This window comes from Argiope bruennichi, chromosome X2 (genome assembly GCF_947563725.1).
Source record: "Argiope bruennichi chromosome X2, qqArgBrue1.1, whole genome shotgun sequence".
NCBI classification, from domain to species: Eukaryota; Metazoa; Arthropoda; class Arachnida; order Araneae; family Araneidae; genus Argiope; species Argiope bruennichi.
This window is the reverse complement of record NC_079163.1, coordinates 5,588,498-5,613,131: the sequence shown is the minus strand read 5'-3', so window position 1 is coordinate 5,613,131 and position 24,634 is coordinate 5,588,498. Positions and strand designations below refer to the sequence as shown.

Below are 24,634 nucleotides of genomic sequence, written 5' to 3'. Positions count from 1 at the left end.
ATTTCAAATGATGATAAAAAACGGAAAAATGGATCGATTCATTTGCGGTTTTCGCTAAAATCATTCTTTAAATTAGTATTTTCTTAAAAAAATTTTTTTTTTAAGACAAAGTTTAAAAAATGCCGATAGAGGGTGCTCTAGACTTTGGAGTACCGAACAACTACTTTTTATCAGTATTTTTTTATTTTGTTAAATGTTTACTAAAGCTTAGACTTTAACTTAAATTTTGAGCGCAAAATTGAAACCATCGGGAGCGGTTTAGTGGCGGAAATTTAACCGTGTTCAGGGGGTTAAATTTTAAATGCTTGTATCTAATGAGCAAAATAATAAATGATGAAGCAAATTTATATAGGTGATAGTAAAACAACAAAACAACACAACATTCATCAAAGAAATCATAGTCGTAATTTTAACCCGAAGGTGATAGAGGGCGCTGAAAGAGATTTCGTTTTAAGAGACAAAAAAGAAAACAAAGAACATTTACATTATAAAAAAAAAGTTTAATTATAAATGATTACAATAGCTGTTTCTAAACACTGACCATTAGAGGCGATGCATGCGGTACAACGGCGAAGAAGGGATTCACGAACCCTCTGAAACACGCCGGGAGTATCGCGCACCTCCCCTGCAGCGGCCGAAAGTCTGGCGACGAGCTCTTCTGCAGATTCGATAGGAGTCTCATACATAAGACTCTTCAGGTGCCCCCACAAAAAGAAATCCAGGCATTAAAGATCGGGCGATCGCGCTGGCCAAGGGACAGGACCACCTCGCCCAATCCATTGATTTGGAAAGGTTGCGTTTAGATAATTTCGCACCTCTCGCGCATAATGCATAATGAGCTGGTGCTCCATCCTGCTGGAACCACATTACTCGCCGGGTACGAGGGGGAACATCTGTCATCATTTCTGGCAGCAACTGTTGTAGAAAGGTAAGATATTTTTTCCATCCAGACGTTCTGGCAGAAGATAAGCTCCAAGTAGATGGTCACCAATTATTCCTGCCCAAACATTTATGGAAAATCGTCGCTTATATGCATGTGTAGAAGATGCATGTTGATTTACATCTGCCCATTGGTGGGAATTGTGGGTGTTAAATTTACCCTCACGTGTAAATGTACATTCATCTGTAAAAGGCACAGTTGCACCAAAATCGGGATTTAGGGTGTTCTTCTGCAGATACCAGCGCGCAAAATCCATTCGACGAGGAAAATCCTTTTGAGTCAGTTCCTGGACTCGTTGGACATGAAAAGGATGCATACTTTTATCCTTTAGTACTCGCCATGTCGTGGAGGGTGATACTTCAATTTGACTAGCCACTGCTCCCGTGCTTGTATTTGGATGATCAGCCACCATATCCAGAATTTTTTTCTTCCACAGCAACCGTTCTGTTAGACTTCGCACAGCCTGCATTTGAACGTGCACCAAAAAAGGATCCTGTCTCACACAATTGTCTGTGCAAGCGCACAAATGTTTTATCATTGGGCAACCGCCTGTTGGGAAACTTTTCTCCGTACAATCGTCGCGCCTCTGCACTATTCCCATTTGCAGTTCCGTAGATGAAGTGCATATCAGCCTTTTCTTGATTAGTGAAGGGCAACATCTTTCGTTACGTTTCAACATCTTTCGTTACCGTGATTTACACTTGCACACTCGGGTCAGTGGCTTTTATCTTAACAATTTGCATATGCGTTCTTCTCCTTCCCCATATCACAATTTCATGTTCTTCTTCCAGAAACTTGCAGCTATAACGCTTGCATGGATAAAATTTGAAGATGTTCTAACACGTTTGCGTTTGAATTCAAATCATGCATTTTCTAATGAAAGTTGATTGTTTTGGTGTTTTACTATCACCTATTAAAGTTTGCTTCATCATTTATTATTTTGCTCATTAGATACAAACGTTTAAAATTTAACCAACTGAACGCGGTTAAATTTGCGCCACTTACCGCTCTCGATGGTTTCAATTTTGCGCTCAAAATTTAAGTTATAGTCTAAGCTTTAGTAAACATTTAAAAAAATAAAAAAAAATACTGATAAAAAGTAGTTGTTCGATACTCCAAAGTCTAGAGCGCCCTCTATCGGCATTTTTTAAACTTTGTCTTTAAAATTTTTTTCAAAGAAAATACTAATTTAAAGAATGATTTTAGCGAAAACCGCAAATGAATCGATCCATTTTTCCGTTTTTTATCATCATTTGAAATTTAGGGCCCTAAACTTTGATGGCGCCTATCTCCTTCGGAAGACGTTTGGGACACTTGGTTTCCTATTTACTATTACTCGTCTTGATGTGTACTATCACCCCTTAAAGTTACTCCCATCATTTATGAAACACCCTGTATATATATATATATATATATATATATATATATATATATATATATATATATATATATATATATATATATATATATATATATATATATATATATATATATATATATATATTTGTAGTTGGAAACTTCGAACTATTTTGGCACAAGTTATAATATAAGGTAACTTAACGACAGTCGAAGGTGTAAAAATTCCTCCTGAGGAATTTATTACATTATTCTAATTATCACGTGCCATTAATTATGAAGTATATAAGAAAATTGGTCAATTACTTTTCTTCATTCACAAGGTCTGTATACATACTAAAACAAAAAAAAATTCTGATAACGGATAACCGGGGATTGTTTAAATCACAATCAGAGGTGCAGAAAACTTCCTCTGATGTATTTACAAATTTATCTGATATCATGTGTCATTACTTTATTTATATATTCTTTAATTTAAAACCTTCGAGTTAGATAAATGTAATTAAATTTAAATTATTTGGGGAAATCATTTTTCTTGATTTTAATAGCATATAAATAAATTTCAAATGCAACAAACTTTATTATTATGCATAAATTTTAAATAATAGATTCGAAAAAAAAATTAAAAACTGATAATATTTTAAATAATATGAAAAGATTATGTGCAATTATATTGTAATTGAAAAATGTAATTCAAAATGAAATCAAATGTACAAAATATAATTCTTAGCTTTCCCCTGTTGAGTCAGTTGATGGTGGCTTTTTTAAAATACTAATCACTTTTTAATTAATCACAACAAGCCAATTCTGAGCACTGGACTGGCACTGGAGAGTAAAGTAGGTGACGGAAGATGACTATTATATTTTGATGAGAACGATACAAACACAAAAACATGTTCGAAATTTGGATTATTCAATTTGGCACAGGAGAGGAGCTGGAGTTTCTTGAAAATATGATAAGGAGCACCAACACAAGGGAAGAGCAGGAAAGTTGGAAGAGGTCTCAGGTTATGGGAGGAGTAGCTTAGAGTATTCCAACGGAAGAACATCAGCTTCGTGAAACGGCGTGGCCGAAGGCAGCGATGAAACCACACCACGGGAAACGCGTGGACGGATCCGAAAACGCTACGCCACGGGAACAGTGTGGCCGGTTGGCCGGAACCGAAGCAAGCGGCCGAGCCAGTACGGGACCATCTTCGAAGCAACGGCGAGCTGCGGACGTCACAGGATTTATCAATGCAACGTCGAAGCCTCTCCCGCGGATTTACTTTTAAATTTATTTGACAATTTTGCATAGATAAATCCAGTCGGCTCTTGAAACGTAAACATTATTTTTGTAAGCAGAGTCGTGGCAGAAAACAGGAAGACACTTTGAATTTTTTCCATCCCGGAATGCACAAGCAGCTCGGACAAAACACACAAAAGCAGAAGTGGGGGAAGAGAGGGCAAATAATTTTCACAGTGCTTATATACTATGGGATTATGATAGAGATTTCTTACACATGTCGATTTTGATAAAGGAAACACAGGGATCTTTTGGAGGAATTTGTTTAGGTCAGGAATTTTTTATCCCTTCACTCGGAGCATGGGAATCGCTGACGAAAGCATTCTTACAAAGCTGCTTTTGAATTAATTAAATAGAAAAAGTTGAATGGGATCAGGAAATAAGAGAATATTTTAGAGTGAAGTTAATATGAGCTAATATAACTTCATTCTAATATATATATATATATATATATATATATATATATATATATATATATATATATATATATATATATAAGTATTAAAATCAAGTTAATAGGAAAATCAAAAAACAAGGTATGGTTTGGGATTAATCCTTTGGCTTAAATAAAAATAGAACTTTCCTTGCATATTAGATCACTCAATAGATGGCGCTGGGAGCCTACAATTTTTTACCTAATTTTAGTGTTTTTAAAAAGCGGGAATCACAATCGATAGCTTAAAAATTCCTTGACTGCTGATGGTATGTTCTGGCCTTTTCGTTTTTTCCTTTAGTGCTATTTTTTTGTTTTTGTATTTTTACTTTGTAGTGGTTATTTTCTTCTAATTTGTTGTTTTGTATTTTCCTTTCTATTAAAATGGTATATCTCTTGGACTTAATTTCAGGGAATTTTCGGGTCACGAGGAATCATTATTAGACTAATGTCTGCATTTCCTCACAGAAAAAATCCCTTTCTCTGAATCCCTGCCTGAGGGTGACCCTTGAAAAAGTCTTCAGGCCGGATTCTTTTTTATATTTTTTTTTGTTTCGTTTTTTATTTTGTTTTTTTGATTTTCCTATTAACTTGATTTTAATACTTTTGTATTAATTCATCTGTGTTTTAGAAGTAGCTGCAGTTGCGCTCTCTAAATACTATGAAGTTCCTTTTTGGGTTTATTTTGAATAGGTAATAATTTTTAGTTGCGATTTCGAAACTGTTTTGCTTCGTTTTCATTTTAGTTTCGTTTTCAAACTATTTCTTACTATAGATTAGTTATAATATAATATAATATAATATAATATTAGCAATTGCATGCATGGGAAAAATTCAAAAGAAGACACTTTTGAATTTTTAACTTCGATTTATTTCATTACGGGAGGCATTTTATGTACAAGAAGCGATGACGAAACTGACGTTCGTTTACCTCGCGACACAAGAATAGAAAGGCACAAGGGAGACACTTTTTCCTTTGATCGTTTTACTGTGAGATTTTTACAGGATTTTCTTTGCTACGTGTCGATTTAGAATAGGGAAATTTCGGATCTCTAAAGGAACCTGCTAAGCATTATGGATTTTTATCCCTTCGCTCAGAGTGTGAGAGCTTGCTGAATTTACGGTTTACTAGAGCGCGTGTTAAAAGTAATTAAATAAAAAAATGGAACTGGATCAGGAAGTAAGAGAGCATTTTAGAATGAAGTTAATACAGATTAAATTAAGATAAGAATTAGGAAATTAATTAGGACTTAAATTAGATTAAGACATATCATTACAATCCCACCCACCGCAAGACGTGGAAGTGTGTCAGAGCCTCTTGACGCACAACCCTACCTTAACATTTGAAAACATATTAAAAGTGATACCTAAATTTCCATTAGCTTTACATTATATAAAAATCATTTTCATCAAAAATATTAGAAATATAAAAAGGATAAAGGAGTCATATTTGTAAAAACTGTTATGTAGACCTAAATAATCAACAATAATAACAAAATGTTAATAAATTAAATGATATTCTGTAGAAACGGCTCATTAATTTAATTTATTGAGGATAGTCTAAAGTGTACTTGCTGATAATATTAATTAGGGAATTAATTAGGATTTAAATTGATCAATATATATACAGGGTGTCTCAAAAACCTTGACCGCGGCTTTTATTCTTTAAATATTGATCGTAGACATATACTGTAAATTACAAAGTTGCGTAAAAAATAAAGTGCAAAATGTTATGAAATCGATTAAAATTTTCAGAGGATTAAACTTTAAAAAATACAAAATTTAAATTTTTATACGGACCCCGTACAAAAAAATTCCCAGTGAGTAAAATGTGCCCCATCCTCTAATAAGATCATGTACAAAATTTCAGAATTTTATCATGAAAATTCTCAAACATATGTTAAAACAAAGTTGGAGAAGGAACAATTACAAATTAAAATGCAAATGTTTACAGCTTTAGTGCAGATGACGCGACGCAGGAATGCATCATAAGAAAATTAAATATGCTTCATATCTTTAGAGTGAAATACAAATTTTAAAATCTATGCTTCCTGAAAAATACTTTAAAATTTTATATCATGAATTACAGAATATAACTGAAAAATAGCACAGTCAGTGAACTTGCAAAAAATCTTATGTGATCTTTCATTAAAGTAATCTTTTTTTATGTAATCTTTCCTTTAAGTTATTATTTCTACACTTTTTAATACTTTTGAACCAATAAATAGTATAGTTATTATTTATTTATTCAATCATTACTTTCTTTGTTAATTTATGTATGACCCCTAAAATACGAACATCCGCCATGATTTTTTCTCTTTGCGAACTCATATCCAGGCATCGAAAAGTGGTTTAAGTCAGCATTTATGTAGTTTTCACATCTTTGAGACTTTTTGTGATAAAATGCTGACATTTCGCACATGACCTTATTAGAGGATGTGGCACATTTTCCTCACTGGGATTTTTTTTATAATATTATATAATAGAATAAAAATTTTAATTTTGTATATATATATATATATATATATATATATATATATAATATAATATAATGAAAATATAGCAACAAACTGGTGAATTTTCTTGATTGCGGTAGTGCCTGAATACACACACACACACACAAAAAAAAAAATTAAGTAATTGTATAAACATTTATTTTTTATACAAATTTCTACTGAGCATTTTTAATATCTGTATTAAAACATATAGATATATGATTAATTATAGTGCTGCTAAAAGAATTTTTTTATCTACTATTTTAATATTAAAATTTATTTTTCAAATGAAATTTATTTAAACTTATTTCAAAATTATGTCTTCTTCTTTGCTTGGTCTTCCCCTTTTATTTATACTTATAGTTATAAAATCAGCATTTGTAGCTTCTGTAAATTTTATTTTTTAATTAACTAATGAAATGAATAATAGTAATTTTATTTATAGATGGAGATTCGTTAAACTATGTGAGCATAACAAAAGGTCATCTCATTCAAGCATTGCGTTATTTACTATTTGTTGCTCAGTATAAAGTAGAAATTTTAAGAAATGTAGGATCTGTTAGGTATCCTGACTGGACTATTGCAGGCAAGGTAAATAAAATTTTTAATTTATACCTCTTTTTTCATGTAATGAGAATTTGTTCTTATTTTATAGCATATATGAAAGCATTGATTATATAATTAAAGATTGTGGTAAATAGCCTATTTTGGTGTGGAATAATTTGCTATAATTGTTAAAATTGAAACTCCTGTAATTATACTTATTGTATTGCTGTTCTTCTTCCCACTAAGATTTAATATTATGATTCTTAAATTATGGAATACGAATATTTTTACCAGCTTTTAAAGGGTTTTTTCCCTAAATTTTTGATATTTTAATTTTGAAACCTAAAATTTTGATATTTTAAAATTTAATTTAAATTATTCAAGGATTTATTTTGAAAAACTGTCATAGTCCGAACTTTCTGGTCACTTTCATTTATTTGAGTTACAAGTTCAAGCTTCAATAAATATCCTTAATAACTACATATTTATAATATTCCTTATAGAAGGTTTAAAAAAAAAATCCAAATGCTTATTCTTCTTCCTGAAGATTAAAAAATTGAATTTTCCTTACTAACTCGCTCATATCTGCCAAACTGCATGGATATTTACGATATCTGATCTTTCATCTCTGTCGAAATGTTAGTGTGTGCAGAAGTCGCTATAAAAGGTTTCCCCTCAATTTGGAGAAATGCTGATGGAAAAATATGACTTTTTTGCTTCCTTAGGTAGGAAATAAATAGTTTCTTTTTAGGAATAATTTCATGTGTCCCTGGAATGATATCAGTTTGTTTTTATGATACTTTAAACCGTTTCTTTCAAGAAATAATTTTATGTATGTCCAGAAATAACTTGAATTTGTATTTAAATCTCTTTGCTAGTTATTGCTTTTTTTGCATGTAGTTACTTCTTTGTTTAATATTTCTTTAATATATTTCAACATTATTTGTGAATTATTTAAGTATTATTGCTGCAAGTAATTTTGAAGCAAAAGTTTTAATACTTTCTAGAAGTGTGCTAGGAAAATATATGTATTTAATTCATTGCGAACTTTAAAGTGGGAATACAATAAATGGTTGAAAACTTTCAAAAATAAAAGTAAATGGGGTAAATGTTACAAAAAATGAAAATACCAGCTACAGCAGCCCATTCAATATCACTTATTTTTGGCAGAATAGAGGGATATAAAATTGCTGCCAATGGCATAAAGAAGGCGACAATAGAATATTAATTTCTTTACTGAAAAAGAAATCTCTCTTAGAAAAGAAAATTGCTGAAAATGAATTAAAATTATTGCAGATGTTCTGCAAACCTGAGACTTCTTTTTACTAAAATAATAATATTGTGTTGTGAAAAGGTATTTGTGAAGAAATTGAACAATGGGAAGAGGTAGATAGCAAAATTTAAAAAAAGAAATAAAAAAAAAAAAAAGAAGAGTATTCACATATTTAATAAAATTTGCTGATTTTTGGTTTTCCTAGGTCTGTTTGCTCATATAATTAAATCTGATGCAACCTTCTCCTCTCTCAACCTATTTAATCTTTTTTCTTTTAGAAAGTTAACATGCTAATAAAGTTATTGTGTAATTTTTTTTCTTCGTAATACAGCTAACTCTGGTATAATAAAGCAATTTTAGGTATGCAATGAAAATGCTTTAGTAAGATTTTTCCCAAAATATCTGCAGAAAAGATATTTTAAATTGTTTCATTTCTTTGTATAAAATTGAATACTCCCTTGCCCAATTCGCGAATTTCGCCGTCACACATAGCTCTATAATCAAAACTATGTTAATATGGTTTCTTTTTTTCACCCCCCCCCCTCTGGAGGTGCATATAAAAGGCTTTTTTTTAAAGATAAAATTTTGCTACTCACCCACAAGTTATCAGAAGAGAAGGGTTTGGAATCAAAACAGATTACACAATTCATCTGCATATGCATGTGCTACTCTAAATTTTTCTAATTTAGATGTAAATGATCTTTTAAACACTTATATAGATGAAAGATTAAGGTTAACCATGCCTTAATACAACTGTTCTTGCATAAAAAAATATGAAATGTATTTCAGCTGTATTTGAATTATACAATTTAATTTATTATTGATATGTAATCAGTATACATATAATATATTCTAATACAAAAATGCTCATAGAATCCATATATATTCTGGAAATAGGGAAAGAAATAAGAAATATCTAATCTAGTCCTTGTTGGGAATAATAATCTAGTGGCAAGACTTCTATATAGAATTTTAGATATTTCTTCCAATTCATTATTATTTTGAAATCATTGAAACTTTGAGGAAATAAAATCTTTTAAATAATTGATAATGTTTCAGGGAATTTTATTTTTTCATACAATTTACAATGTGTACTTATAATCAGTTTGAAGAATGCATAAACTTTCTTCCTCTAAATATTCAATATCAAGCAACTTCTTAATTTTACCTAACATTTTCAAATCAAATTTTTATTTTAAAAGAGTAACAACATAATCTTTCTATTTCAAGTGATATGATGACATCAACATATGATAGAAAATTTACGTATGTATCATGTACATAAGCACAATTGCACCAACCGAACTTTTAAAATCCTAATGCCCCTAATATTCTATGCATTCAACGAACCATTCTCTACCAATTTGACTTTTTCTGTGACAGTGTCTCAACAATCTATCTCAAGCAAAACAATTTTAATCTCAGAGCACCAAGTAATATAATTTGTGCTATTGAGAGGCTTGATTTTCAAATTCATTAATTCTAAAATAGAAAAGACATTCAATAGCTAGAGGTCGAATATAATCAAGCCGCCCTATTCACCACTCCTCTTTAATTATAATATATGTGGACATTTCTATAAGGCCCACAAACTGTTTGGTGCATTTAATGATGTACATTAGTCAAGCCCAGTAGTTGTCTAAAAACATAAAAGCAAAAGTGTATCAAATTGACAACTTTTATACAATAGAAAAATTTACATCGCATTTACATAAATATAAGAATACACAAATGTAAATTTGCATAAATGTTTCCGCTTTCGGAATGACTTTATAGGCAACCAAACAGAAATTTGTAAAGATCCCAGAAACTATTTTGCTAAAACTCAACATAGCTATTAACATTCTACTGTTTGCATCTTTATATAAATATGTGTTAAATAAGATTGCTAGGTGGATACTTTCGTTTACAATTTAGGATTGAAAAGTCTAGCAAAAAAGAAAAAAAACTTTTGAGGTTTAACTGACGGAGTATAACAAAAAGTAGATACGAGGTTTGAAGGTTAAAATAAAAAATCATATTTAATATATATTTATATAATGATGCTAATAGTAGAATGTTAATGGGATAAAATTACTAAATATTAAAATATCAATATGTTCTGTGTTTCAAATTCTTTGATTCTATTTTTTTAATACTATTTGAATAAATTTTATTAAAAAAATGTATAACTTCTTATAAATTAATACCAAACATTTTATTATTCATGAGGATCAGGATGAACTCTTAATATTTCATTCATATGTGAGAATACCTCCCTATAGAAATAGCAGGAAACCATATCTGCTATTAAATGAGTTTCCGTCTGAAATATACTTCCGATAAAATCTTTATGTTAGGAAGTGTTGGGATGGAGTAACAATTTTATAAATTCCCTATAAATTACGATTTAGTTAAATACTAAAAAGTATGTCATGTAAAAAAATGTGAGAATTATTAGTTTTGAATATTGATTTAAAAAAAAAATTATAGAAAAAGCATTTATTTTTGTCTATTCTTGTGAATTTATATGTAACTGATATATGCATGTTAACTGTAAATCTACCTGTTATTTTGATCTAATAATATTACTGATTAAAGTTCCTGGCTTTGTGGTTTCTTGTTATGCAGAAATAAATATTATATTTAGTATTTGTTCCCACAATTCTTTCTTTTTTTAAAATTGTTTTAAAAGCTACCTATAAAGAAAAGTGATGGGGAGTAATAGTGCCCAATAGAAACTTGCTTTTAAAATTCCTTCTGTGCTTTATTATGTAATTTTTTAATTATTAATTTATTTTCTCATTAGGCATCCCCTGGAAATCTGGCGGCTGTTGAAGACTTTCTCTTCTCTGATGACAATTCATATGTCTTGACACAGCGAGGCTTAATATCTGTTAAATTTGCAATAGAAGGTTGTGAAATGGTATGTAACTAATGTTTTTTGATTTAGTATTGTACGCTTGCATTTTGAAATTATTGCAAGCTTAATTAGCCATAATTTGTTCGATTTGTGAATGACATTTTTTATACATATAAAATACGTGTTTCATATAATCAGACTCTTGTATATTATTTTGATTAATATCGCAATCATGGGCAAATATTTTGGCGAAATATGGCATTCATAATAGAGGCAGTTAGAATTGTACTTTCATTTTATGAGCATGATGAAATTAGTAAGACAATTATTAAAGCCAGATATTAAAGATTGTGTGACAGTTATTGAAGCATGTGGAAGCTAATCAAACATTTTGAAAAGACTCATATAAAAGAGTAATCTCAATGAAGCTTATAAACATTTTAAGGACGAGTTTATAAACATAAAAGTAGGTTTCTCTTAATATGCTGAATTCGAACCTAAGCATTGTGCGTTAGCAATCTAAATGGCACACACTCTGTGTGTGCTGTTCACCAAAACATGAAAAAATAATAAAAGAATGCTTAGTTAAATATTGTAATAAATGGTAAAATGCAAAATTGCAAGCAGTCTCTTGCAAAACTGCTTTGTAATCCATTGTCTATTGATTGCAACATAGAAAAAGGTGTTGACTGTGTAGGTAGAACTGAGATATATAAACGTTTGGAAGAATCCTTTGCTTAAAATTCAACTGAAAAAGTACATTTATGCCAGTGGGTACAGTTGGCCATTAACCTACAAATTTTAGAGACAGATTCTGAAGAATTTGATTTTTTTTTTTCTGAAGCTGGTTGTTCTGTTTAGTTCTGTATGATTTCATTACCAAGCAGCAGAGATCTTTCCTTAACTGAACAAAAGAAAATCTGAAAGAATCAGAGTTCACAGTAATTTATGATTTTTCTGAAAATTACAGCATAATTCTATAAGATGAAGCACAGAGCTACCACAGGACAAGCCAGCAGGTCACAGTCTATCCTTTGGGTATATCTTTATTTTAAAAAGGAAAGCAGAGTTTATCTCAGTTACGTAATTATTTCTGATTCCTTAGAACACGATACAGTTATTGTGTACACCTTTCAAGAGAAACATAACTTTTTTGACAGCCAAATTTGAAAATATTCCAAAAAAGATATTTTATTTTTCATATGAGTCTGATGTCCAATAAAAAATCACAATCTTTGTTTTCACCAAGAAGATTTTAAAGTGGAAATAGAGTGGCACTTTTTTGGCACAACTCATGGTAAAGGGTCTTATGATGGACTAGAGATTTCTAGAAAAAGACTAGAAGCTCATGTCAGTTTCCAAAGACTGTGGAAGCCAAATTCAAATGCCACTATAACTTTTTGAAAGGGCGATTCAAAACATTATCAACATAAACTTTTCATATTCAACTCAAGAAGACTAGAAGGAGACTGTTTCTTGAAATATCACTTTGATCAAGCATTGCCCATCAAAGGAACACAGCAGTACCATGCATTCATTGTCATATTTCATCTATCTGGGCCATCTTTCATCCTTCTTCTATCCAAGAAATGCTGATAAAAGAAACAGCTGAAAAAATTGATGTTCTAATAGAAAGAGGGGGGGGGGCGATAAGTCGAAGCAATTTTTGGGTATATTATTCTATGGTGGGTATTATATTTGCCCCCAAAAATATATTGGGAAAATGCACTTGATGATACTAAAAAATCGCTTGTTAGTCAAGCAATGTCAAGAAAGCAATACTTTGATATCAAGAAGTATTTACGCTCAAATGACAATTCTATTATTGATGTATCAAACCGATGTTACAAATTTTGACCAATTTATAAACTGCTGAATGAAGCATCACAACAATTTGATGTCTTCCGAACTTTTAAGTTTTATGAAAGAATGTTACGCTGTTTTAGAAAACATGGTTGCAAAATCTATGTAAAAGAGAAACAAAAAATTTTTTGGATGCGAACTCTGAGCTTTTGATGGGTATCCCTTTTATATTGTACCATTTCAAAGAGCTCAGAATGTCCGTATTTGACAGTTATGACAAACTATGACATACCAAATGGTTGTTAAAAATTCATTGTTAGGTGTTGAAGCTCCAACAAAGCACATTTTATAATGTTTTCACATCGCCTGAACTTTTTTTTTTTTTTTGCCTTAGAGGAAAGAACTTCTTTGTTATGGGAATAATTAGAAAGAATACATTGAGAAAAGGGCCTTTAAATATTGGGAAAGATGGATCGTGGAACATCCGATAAAAAAAATTGCTAAAAATGAAATTGGAGCTATTTGCTGGAATGAAAATAGAATTGCATCACTCAGAAGTTTGGGCATTCAATAAAAAAAATCCAGACTGTCTGAATTTGCAAAATGACCACTATTAATTAGAAATCCAAATGGGAAACAACATCAATGTCAGCTTAAAAATGTAAAATTGTTTGCTAAAAATGTGATATAGGATTTTGTGTTGAATATTTCCTACCATTTCATGAAAGCCAAGATGCTTGAATGAAAAGCACATTGTAGTGCATTGGACTATTGTTCTATATATATATAGAGAGAGAGCAATTTGCAAAAATAATCCAATAAAAATTTTTTGAGCCTTTTGAATTTCATATTTTTATTATTGCCTCATTAGTATAACAGTTTTTTTTAGAAAATGTTATTTTTTTCTTAATATGGTAAAATATGGGTTAAAGAGAAATTTGAGGTGAAAGAATTTTATGTCTGGGCATCACTTACCCATGTTGTACCCCTGAATTTTAATGACGTATATAAAGCAAAATGTTGAGTTTTTTTTTTTAATTTTTAAATACTTCATTCATTTTAAAATGTACGTAAATTAAACTTTTGTTATTTAATCTCAATAAAATGTAACTTTTTGAGATATTTTATAAAATTTTTAGTTTTTATTTAAATTATATGCAAAACCACTCTTTCAGCAAACTAGATTACAACAAATAGAACAGAACAGAACAAAACATATATTGAAACATGAAATTAAAAAAAAAAAAAAGCATCTCAATAGTTTATTGCCTAGTAAAACTTTTTTTGAATGCACATGATTGTCTTAAATACTTTCTAATATTGGCTGGATTTGTAGGGATTGTTTCATTTTTTAATTCCAAATAGTATCATTTTATTTTTATTCTATATTGACTTGAAATTAAAATGCTTCAAATTGTTTTAATGACTTAACAGAAATTTGAAATCTGTGTGTGAGAAGTGGCACTAGATAACGGCATTCTATTACAGTTCTGTAAATATTAAAATGAATTTACTTGCTTGCAAACTTAACTTTGAATTGAAGATTATCTAGCTTTATTATTTGATTTTGGATACATTTGAATTTTTAATTTTAGAAATAATGATTTCATCTCAATAACTGCATTCAGTTAATTAAGTGAATAATAATTAGAAGATTTGTGATTTTAAGCTTTTTACTTGTTTAATACTAGTTTTTGGTTGGATCATCAGTTTTTTTATCCATTATCTTTCAAAGCTAGCAGTTTCTTTATGTTAAAAAAATCAAATGACATTACTTCATTGATAACTTTAGTACCAAATCATTAATATCAAAGTTCACATTTAATTTAAACAATATGCTTATTTAAAAATTTTTAATATAGTTGGATCATTATAATAAATTACATAGGTGAACCAACTGAGTTCTCAAAGCTGGCTAATTGCTTTAAAAAAAATGAATATTTGCTTTATGTTGATACTTGACATGGGAAAGCACTTCATCTGGATTATCAAATTATACTTTGAAGGGTGGGAATGTGCACCTCGGCGAGATATTTTTGAAATTTTTATTAGAATTTTATGTAATTAAAAATTATGCGAAATGTTTGATGATAACTTTCAAAAATGTTAAGACATAAACATAATTTTTATATTATCTTAAAATTCAAAAAATACTTTCAATCTTACCTATTTATTGAGCAATTTTCTCTCTAAAGATTTTTACTTTTTTAAAACGTAATTTATAATTTATGGTACTTTTTATAACTACAATGAAATTCAAACACTTTTCATTATTTATACAAATATTTAATTGATTGCCTCTTTCTGTTCTGTTGTTGGAGGCTAAGGATTGAAAATTTTGCCTTTTTTTATATTTTTTTCACGATATTCTTAAGGATTTTACTTTTTTAAAAATTCTATTTTTAATGAAATCTGTAAACAAAATATTAATTGTATTAAAGAAAGTGTCTGGCAAACTTTGAAATAGAAGCTACCCTAATCCTTAATAGTTTCTATTTGCATGTTTTAATTCAACTAATATGCTATGACTGTTCAAAAGGTTCAGCGAACATGCTATTACCATTTTAAATTTTGAAGCAAATTCATATTTTGTATGAGGTATCAGAAAGTGAAATTACCAGTGATACAATGCATAGTCAGATGTTAGATAACTTGAACATTTACTTGACTTTATTGGTGGTATCCATATAAGAAATAAAAAGATAGCACATTCAAAGATACAAAAAAAAAAAAAAAAAAGTGACACACATGTCACAATTTAAAGTTTAAAATTATTTGCTCAAAGGAACCATAAGTATACTTAAGTCATTAAATTGAAATGATATGCAACCAATATACCTGGTGAACAAGCTAGTGGCAAATAGCAACTGATGTAGAATAAAGTTGATATCTCTGATTATACCATTGTCTGTGAAGTATTATTACAGAAATAGTTAAGACTGGTTATGTGCAGAATGAAGATTTAAAAACGATCCCCCCCCCCAGCAGTGTGTAAATCCTGCTTATTGACACCATAATTATTGTACTTTTATTTGACATAAAGTGAAACAGTTTCATTCACTTGAACAGTGCAGATCAGTTGTAGCTTTGTCAAAATATTCTATTGTTAAATGAGTAAAACCTTTTATGACCTCGAATTTTTAAATTTCCTCCATCCATAAAATTTAATTTTTTGTAGTACTTTCTTTTTGATCTTAAATGTATTCAAGTTATATTTGTTGATATTCAATAAGCGTTTTCCTTCTATGAAAAGTTTAATATGGTAATTTTAATTGAAGTGGAATCCTCTAGATGAAATAAAAATTTTCATTGATTATGAAATGAAACTTTGAGTATAAAGTATTTAAGTTTAAGAAATTTTTTAATATATTACACACAATTAAGTAATACAAAGATGAGCTGAATTAAAAACTAAACAGTAAGTTTCTGTGATTATAAATTGGTATTTCCTCCATCCATATTGCCTATTTATGTGCTTTAAAGGAAAATTTATATTCATCTGTGTATCTGATTAATTATTAAATTTTATTTGATCGCAAAGAGAATTTCCCTTCGTATTTTTTAGATTCTTGGAGTTGCATATTGTGATGCTTTGCTTCGAGAATTTCAGATATGTCAGTTTTCAGATAATCCTCAGTTAACTACATTTCAGGTTTGTATTTTTTTTATATAGTTCTTTTTTTTATTAATATATTGTATGATCTTATATTTTTGAAAATTTTAGGGATATTTTTCCATTTTAATTTTTATGCAAAAAGAAAAGAAAGGTTTTGGCTTTTTTACTGTACATTTTCTTTGTTATATTTTATAAAGTCTCCTTTGTTATATTTTTTACCCCAGTGTTTGTCAACTTAAATCAGTTCCAAAGTAAGATATGAATAAGCCATAAACTCGTGTAAAATTTGAGATAACATGTAATTAAATTGAAAATAATTACTCACAGGCTGCATAGTTTCATGAAAAGCACTTAAATGCTATTTTTTCAGCATCTTAAAAGTGCTCAATTTTCTTGAGAAATGAAAAAGAAAATAATCTCTACTTGGAATATGATAAATTAAAATCACAATCATAAAACTTTGTTTACTTGATATATCAAAAAAGAAAACCGATGTAAGGAAAGAATTCGGGAAGGAATCCAGGGTAAGATAGATCCAGGGATGTCATCTTGTGTTCAGATAAAATTTAGGGCTGCCATGTAAGTCATGTTACTGACTCTCCGACCCGCCCAAAGGCACACGGATAACGAAAACTGAATGACCGGACTACCGCAACAACAACACTGGCGGGAACTGTGGTTGAGTCCTAAGGACCATCACCGGCCGCGGTACAACAATTCCCAAAGGAAGTACATCCTGTCATCGGTGGGAGGAGCCAGATCCCCCACCTTTTTGTGTACCTCCAGGGTGGCGGGATCCAACCATCATACTGGAAGCATCTCATCCTCATTTCAAGGCCATGTTACATGCAGCCTTTGGGCTGCCATGTAAGCGCCACCTACAGTTTCGGAACGGAATGTTATTTTGTAGAGAATAATACTTCTAGCTTTCGTTCGTTCTTATTTCATTTTTTAAGGCAATCAAGTACAATCAGTAGAAATAATAAAAATACAAGTTTTTGCTTGGGAATTTTTTTCCATGTTCTTTAAATATTTTTAATATTTATTAAAAGTTGCAAAACTTCAATTTCGATATTTAAAACTTTAGAAAAAGCAATACTATCATAAATAAAATAAAAATGGGATGATTATTTCGTTTTCATGTCTGCCTTTCCGATGCATATTTCCAATTTATTTTTAAATAAAGTGTTGAAAGCTATATTTGGTTATGTAGTTTTAATCTGCAATTATCCCTCGTCTTCCTTTTACTCTGTCCTTTCCGTTCCTTTCGCGGAGGAAGACAGTAAACTCTCCCTCTATCTTATGAGTGATTGTAACAGTTATTTGGTCATCAATACTTGTAAAATCTCTTCCACTAACCCTAAGTTCGTTTTGTTTTTAGTAATACAACTGTAGTCATCTAGACACTCACAATCCTCATTTGTTTCAGCGAGTGTTATCATATAAGACATGTTCTATGCTAATTTTTCTAGTTATTTGCATACATGCTTATGTATAATTCATTTTTCTTTCGCATCTTTTCTAAATATTGAGGGAAAGTTTTCTGTTTATGATTTTAATATAATGAATGAAATTTTCTAAATGCATTGTAAAAAATAATGAATACATTTGTATTATATAGTGAAAATTTTAAACAATCTTGTTGTTTATTGTGCGAATAAATAAATAGATCGATAATCTTGCTGTTGATTTCAGCATTACAAATATATTAATTTTTGTGGTCAGAGAGGGGTTATAAAATTGCTGGCAGTATTTGGCGTGTATACTTGTATGATTATAACTTGGCTTCAGAGCATCACAACCAGAAAAGTGCTATTAATTGATATAGTTTACTTGAAAATGAATCGGAAAGTTCAAAAGTCGAAGATAGGATTATACCTTCAAGAACAGAAGATTCATCAAAAACATCAGCAACTTTTTTTTTCAGCTGTCTGATTTTGAAGCTGCGATGTTAAAAAGGGCAACCACTGAACAAAAATGTAGTTTACTGTTGAAGAAGGAATGTAGCAATAATGTTCTTGTCTTAGTTCCGCAAGACGCAAAGTGCCAAAATGCATCCTTACATTCAATTTAGAATTGCCCTTTTATATAAATAATAGTTGTTAGATCGAAATTTTTTTGGAAGCTAATAAAGAGGAGCGGCTTACGCTCGATAAAATCGCAGCTTTTAAGGAAATTTTAATTGTTGAAACACAGTAATTCCAAAGAAATTATTGGTGTAGTTTGGAAATTGAGGCGTTAGGAAGACTCCGTACGCAGGGTGGCCAGCTGGCCAGGAAAACCCGGAATCGTCAGGGAATACTGGAAGGTCGGGAAAAGGCAAGGAAATTTATTATAAAACAGTAATTTTTATCGAACAAGATAATTCGTGGTATTTTTTAATACGTAGAATGAATTATCGTTGGCAACTAATGAAAATCAAACTTTTTTTGATAGTTTAAAATAGACTATGAAAGAGAAAGATTAACCACCATATCTAAATTATTGCATGTATGTATAAATATATAATATTTTCATCGAAAGTTTTTTTTTTTTTTTTTTCAGAACGACAGTTGTTGACATAATCATCGAAAAGGCAGCCATACTATAGCCCAGCTCATGTTATTGTTATGATCTTAAGGTTTAATGAGTCACTTTATTTAAAAAGATATATATATATATATATATATATATATATATATATATATATATATATATATATATATATATATATATGGAGCTCCCCCCCCCCTTTTCTTCCTTCGAACGTCAAATCGATCATACCGGTGTTACGAGAGCGAAAGGATGAATTTTGGGTATTAATATTCAAAATTGATGTAAAATATTGATCCATTATTATATTTCCAAGATAATTCATTTTAATTAAATAAGTATTTTACAATAATAATTTTTCCCTCTAGATCTTTTTGATGAATTATGAAGTATCGGACATTATTGCTATTATTTCTATAAAATATATTTTTTGCTTATTTTTAATCATTATGAACATAGATTACTTAATTCTTTATATGAATGGATACTATGGACGTTATTGTTAATATTTTCTTTTAACATTTTTTTAAATTTTGAGTTTGTTTTGTTTTGTGTTCTCTATACATTCAATAAAATTATCTATAGTTTAAAAATAAAGTTAAACACAAGAAATTAATTTGTTTCATACATTATAGGTACACATGCCTCTTGTAATTTTTTCAAAAAAAAATTGAAAGAGAAGGGCAGCATTTTTTAAATACAATTTGATGTATAAGTTTCTATTTGCCACAAAAATTTACAAAATTCATTCATACTATCTTTTTTTTTTTTTTTTTTTGAAAACGTTTCTCTTTTTATGCAATAAAGAAAAAAAAAAAAAAAAGAGAAGAACCAATTTTCCACTTTTTTTCTCTATTTTACGGGTTAAGCAATGAGCCAGCGTGCAAACGATTTTTTTTTTAAATTATAGTTAGTGATGTAAAAGTCAATGCAATTTTGATAGCATTGAAGAATTTTTCTTATTTTGATGCAGAGATTTCATTTTGTATTTTTAAATATTTTTTTTTTCTGTTAGTGAAATTATCGTCCAGTTCTATTGGTGTGTTGATAAACAATGGATAGGGAAGATCCTGCTGGAAAAAAACAAATGATTTCATTCTTAGGCACTCCGCCAATGTTCGTATACATTTGTATTTCATTTATTGTGAGTAAATCTGACAAGCAGCTCTGAGATATGACTGGTTCGCTAAAAGTTGGTCCAGGTGGTCATGTGTCTTCTAGTGTTGGTTAATATGTTTGCAAAAGGGGGGGAAAAAAAAAAAGGAAGGAAGGGTTTTACATAATTGAAGCTTATCTGAAATTCAATAAGTGAAAATGTTTTTGTTCTGCGAATTATATTTTATTTTGTATTGATTTTAGTTAACAGATTATAACAATATTTCAAATAAAGCTGAGGATATATTGTGCAATAATGTAAGAGAATAAAATAGGGCGACATCGTTCTGAACATATTAGAAACGTCCGAAATAATGTCAGGGAAATTTCTTTAAAAACCTGAAAAAAGTCAGGGAAGTTCAAACAGCAGAAATGCTGATCTTCCTGTACAGTATGCCTTGTTAAAACGGCAGAAAAGTAAATAAATTAATGAACTGAAATGAAAATTTCCAAAATTTTCATTTAGATTTGAGATTTTAATCCTCAGCAAGACGTGAAATTTGCTCAATACAGCAATTTATTGGTAATCTATACGTAATTTCAAGCTATAATTAGGAGCAAATTCGTATCGATTGTACTTAGATCCCGGCGTCTTTCGACGACTGGGAAATTCTAAAATACTTCATTACGTATAGTTCTTGGCCTCTTGCGAGAACGCGGAATAGATGAACCATATGCCAGTAAGTATTGCGATTTAGGATTTAAGGGGGAGAAAAACTGGTTTTATGGTTTGAAATCAACAAATACGATTTCTCAACGTACTTGCAAAAAAAGTTCTACGGTTTTTGTTTGTTTTTTTCATTCATTCTCCATTTTGAAAGATTTAAAGTATAAATGTTCGGATTACTTCAAAATCCACTATTACAACTCCATACGCAATTCAGTTCAGCAATCACTTGCGCTCCACGCAGAGCTTGGACTGATCCAACTATTCCGCCGTTGCTTCGCTATCCTCTCGTCGACTCGCTTCACGACTCCAACTCCAATTAAATGCAGCTTGAGACTGCCGTCCTTTTATAGTTCCCGGGCGGCGGACCGAGACGGTTCTGGGCCAATCAGGCGTATCTCAGTTCCCTTTGGTTGGATCACTAAAATTATCGAAGTTTCCAGTAATATCTATTTTTTCGCCCTATTCGTCGCCAAGTTCTGCGATCACTAGCTCGGCATCCGAGCAGTATCCAATACAGATGATTGTAAATCGGTCTTTCCGGTGATAGAACTAACCTTGCTGGGAGACAGCATTACAGGTTTGTAACATGTTACTCTTCAAATTGGAGATTCGTATTACATTCTGTGTCTGAAAATTGATTTCTAGAGCAGAGGCTTTTGCTTAATCGCCAGCTTTCTCTTACGAGAAATTAAGCTATCGAGTTTAAACCTCGCTTTTTGAACTTTGTCGAATTCATGTTTAATTATAAAACGATAATTGCGTCGAATATTAACTAAATATTTATGCTCATTTGCAAAATAGATAGATTGGCAGAAAACAGTGAAGGGATTTGGCGGAGAAATTTTATATTTTCTGGTGAATAAGTGACGAACACATTTCGGGAAATTAACTCGATTATTAACTTGTAAATTATATGAGGTCAAGAACAAGTAGATGGTTTAGATTAGTTGATTAGCCGAACATCTAAGTGGCATGAGCTTAGACAATAAGTCGTACCAAATTTTATAAACAGTTTTCGGAAGCTACTAACAGCTTCATATTTTAGAGTAGTCTGATCCAGAAAAAAATCTACTAGCTACGAAAATTAGTTTAAAATAAATTGTATTCGCAGTTTCTTTCTACAACCATGATATGCGACTAAGATAAAGAAGACAACTCTATTAGGCATTCGAAGAATATTTTAGTTTGAAAGTCCAGCGACCTATAACCTATGAAAGGCGTATGACCAAAATGCAGCTTTAATTTTTTTTAAAACTTTGCATTATGTATCTAACGGAAGGCATCAAAATGAAAGTTCCTATCTTGCTGTTTCTATTTTACGTATGATAAAATTTATTTAATTGTTTAAATGTCAAAATTGAAGTTTTGTGTCCTTTAATAAATTTTTAAACAGTCCTGGGGAAAATTTGTTGGGTCCAAAGCCTGCATTTTTATTCCTTCTATCGGTTGCATAAAAACTCAATAGCGAACGGGGAGGGGGTAGGGGGAACCAAAGGTAATTTTCTGTATAGGAAAACACTACATTCTGAATTTGTAAGTGGCATACCGATTGCATAAATCTCCACAAAAATTTCCAAAATCCGACGTCCAGCGTCCTGTCTGTGTACAATGAAACAATCCAACAGGCTTAATAACAAATAACGACGCTTTATTTTATACAACCACACAAGCAACAAAACGCCCTCAAGAACAAGACTTTCCATAAACAGCGGCACATTAGCAGCAAATTGATTGTAAACAACTATAACTGCACCAAGTGCACGGAAAACTCCGCCAGAGAATCTTCATGCAATCTACTCACGCCTTTCGAACGTCTTCTATTCCCCACTGACTACTCGCTTGAGCTGAATTCGACGACTGTCTATCTATTGACTCTATCCTGACTGGCTACTGAGCACACAAACTCAATGATTAAATATTAATTGACTTCAGCTCTGTCACTCAGCTTTTTGTCGTTTCCGTGAATGATCAAAGAAAATTCTAGAACGAAATAATTCGCGCCTTAAACAGTCAATGAACCTATTATTTTTTAATGCATTACATCTTGGATATGCTTTTATCCCCTCTTTTCTTCAAGCCATTAAATATGGATCTTGTCAATAACAGTCTTTTTAAAGTAATTTGTTTGGACTTAAAACTTATCAATTTAAAATCTCTCAATTGAAAAAGTTGTTTCTTATCAGTTAATTCTTTTAACCTTTTTAAAGATGAATTTTTCCAAAGAAAAAAATATAGTCCCCCCACCCCGATTTCATTAGCTTGTATTTATCGTGTTGGCAGCTATTCAGTTGAGGGGAGGGAGAGACTGAAATTTTGCCCAAAGAAATTTTATTCATTTAGCTTAGAATAATTCTAATTTAAAGAAAAACTAAGCATATACATATGTTGAATGTTTTTTTCAAATATTTATTACTTAAAGAGAAATTTGTAGTTAGATCGCAATTTGAAATTTTACTGTGTGCTTCTGGTGCAGTTGAAGAAATATTTTTGTGTTTAAATCACATAAATACTTAATCACTGTCACTTTGAAATTTTAAATCAGTAGTTATTTAAATATTCCTATTAAAAAATGACGGATGTATTTTATTTATTAATAATCTATGAAATTTTTATTCTTGAATACTTTTAAACTGTTGTCTTAAGTTTTTTTTTTATTATTATTAGTCAGTTCTTGCTCAGCTGAGTCCTCAAGAGTGCCTTTTACCTAGTGCATCTAAATCTAAACAAAAAGAAGGTTCTTCAAAATTCAATACTATCATAGAAACTCTCAAATCCCACAACATAGCTGTTGCTGAATCTGGTATGTTATTTAAAACTGGCATTCATTGAATCATTTATGGAGAATAAATGTGTTTTGTTCTATCAGTTAAAATTTGATCACCACTGATTGTTGTCTGAAAATTATTTTAAATAAGGTTTCTCATTTATTTTTCATAATATCATTAAACTCAATTTTCTCAATGTTTGGAAATAGATTTTTTTTTTCCAAAATAAATATGATGTTTGCATAGAAAATTTTTAAATCCTCACTTTATTTCAATATGATGAGTAATTTGCCTTCATTTTTTCTTAAAATTTATTTAATTGTATGATTTCCTTTCTTTCCTTATATCTGAATGTGTTACAATTCATCAAAATAAAATAAATGATAAACCTTTCATCATGTATTACTTTCTTTATTGTTGCCTTTTCATTATCATGTATCTCTTGTTCTCCAAAAATAAAAGTGATTAAAAAAACATTGGAAAGGAAAGAGTTCAGATTATTTATTAAATTAAACTTGAATGATTGTATGATGTAAAAGGAGAAAAAATAATTATTATTTTCTTGAAACAGTTTTTTTTTTTATTTTACTATGATGATTTTAATAAAATAATTATAGTTCAATTAAAAAAAAATAATTTGTGTAGTTCATAGTTTTTTTTTTTTGTTAAAAAAAGTATCAATAGACAGGTCACAATGAATATCAATTAATGTTTTTATCACCAATTTTTTTCATCTATCTGTTTGAAACTACTTATAAAAACTTTTTTTTTTATTTTATCTTCCAAAAATGTTTCCATTTTTTACTAGAATTACTTAAAAAATTTACTTTTTAATCTATTTTTACTTTTTAACTATAATTTTTTAATAAAATGGAAGTTCACCAAGATTTAAAAAGTTTGTAAAAAAAACTTTTAGGTGTGCA

General features: G+C 30.0%; 1 protein-coding gene across 2 annotated transcripts in view; it reads left to right on the top strand.

The window, feature by feature from the left end:
• Positions 1 to 24,634, top strand: part of LOC129960777 (DNA mismatch repair protein Msh2-like) — a 99,899-nt gene that overhangs the window by 21,420 nt on the left and 53,845 nt on the right. For both annotated transcript variants that reach the window (XM_056074409.1, XM_056074410.1), the window contains exons 5-8: positions 6,955 to 7,100; positions 11,117 to 11,233; positions 16,539 to 16,625; positions 23,611 to 23,746. In XM_056074409.1, the coding sequence (XP_055930384.1) occupies positions 6,955 to 7,100; positions 11,117 to 11,233; positions 16,539 to 16,625; positions 23,611 to 23,746 (486 nt within the window). The remainder of the gene's footprint in view (positions 1 to 6,954; positions 7,101 to 11,116; positions 11,234 to 16,538; positions 16,626 to 23,610; positions 23,747 to 24,634) is intronic.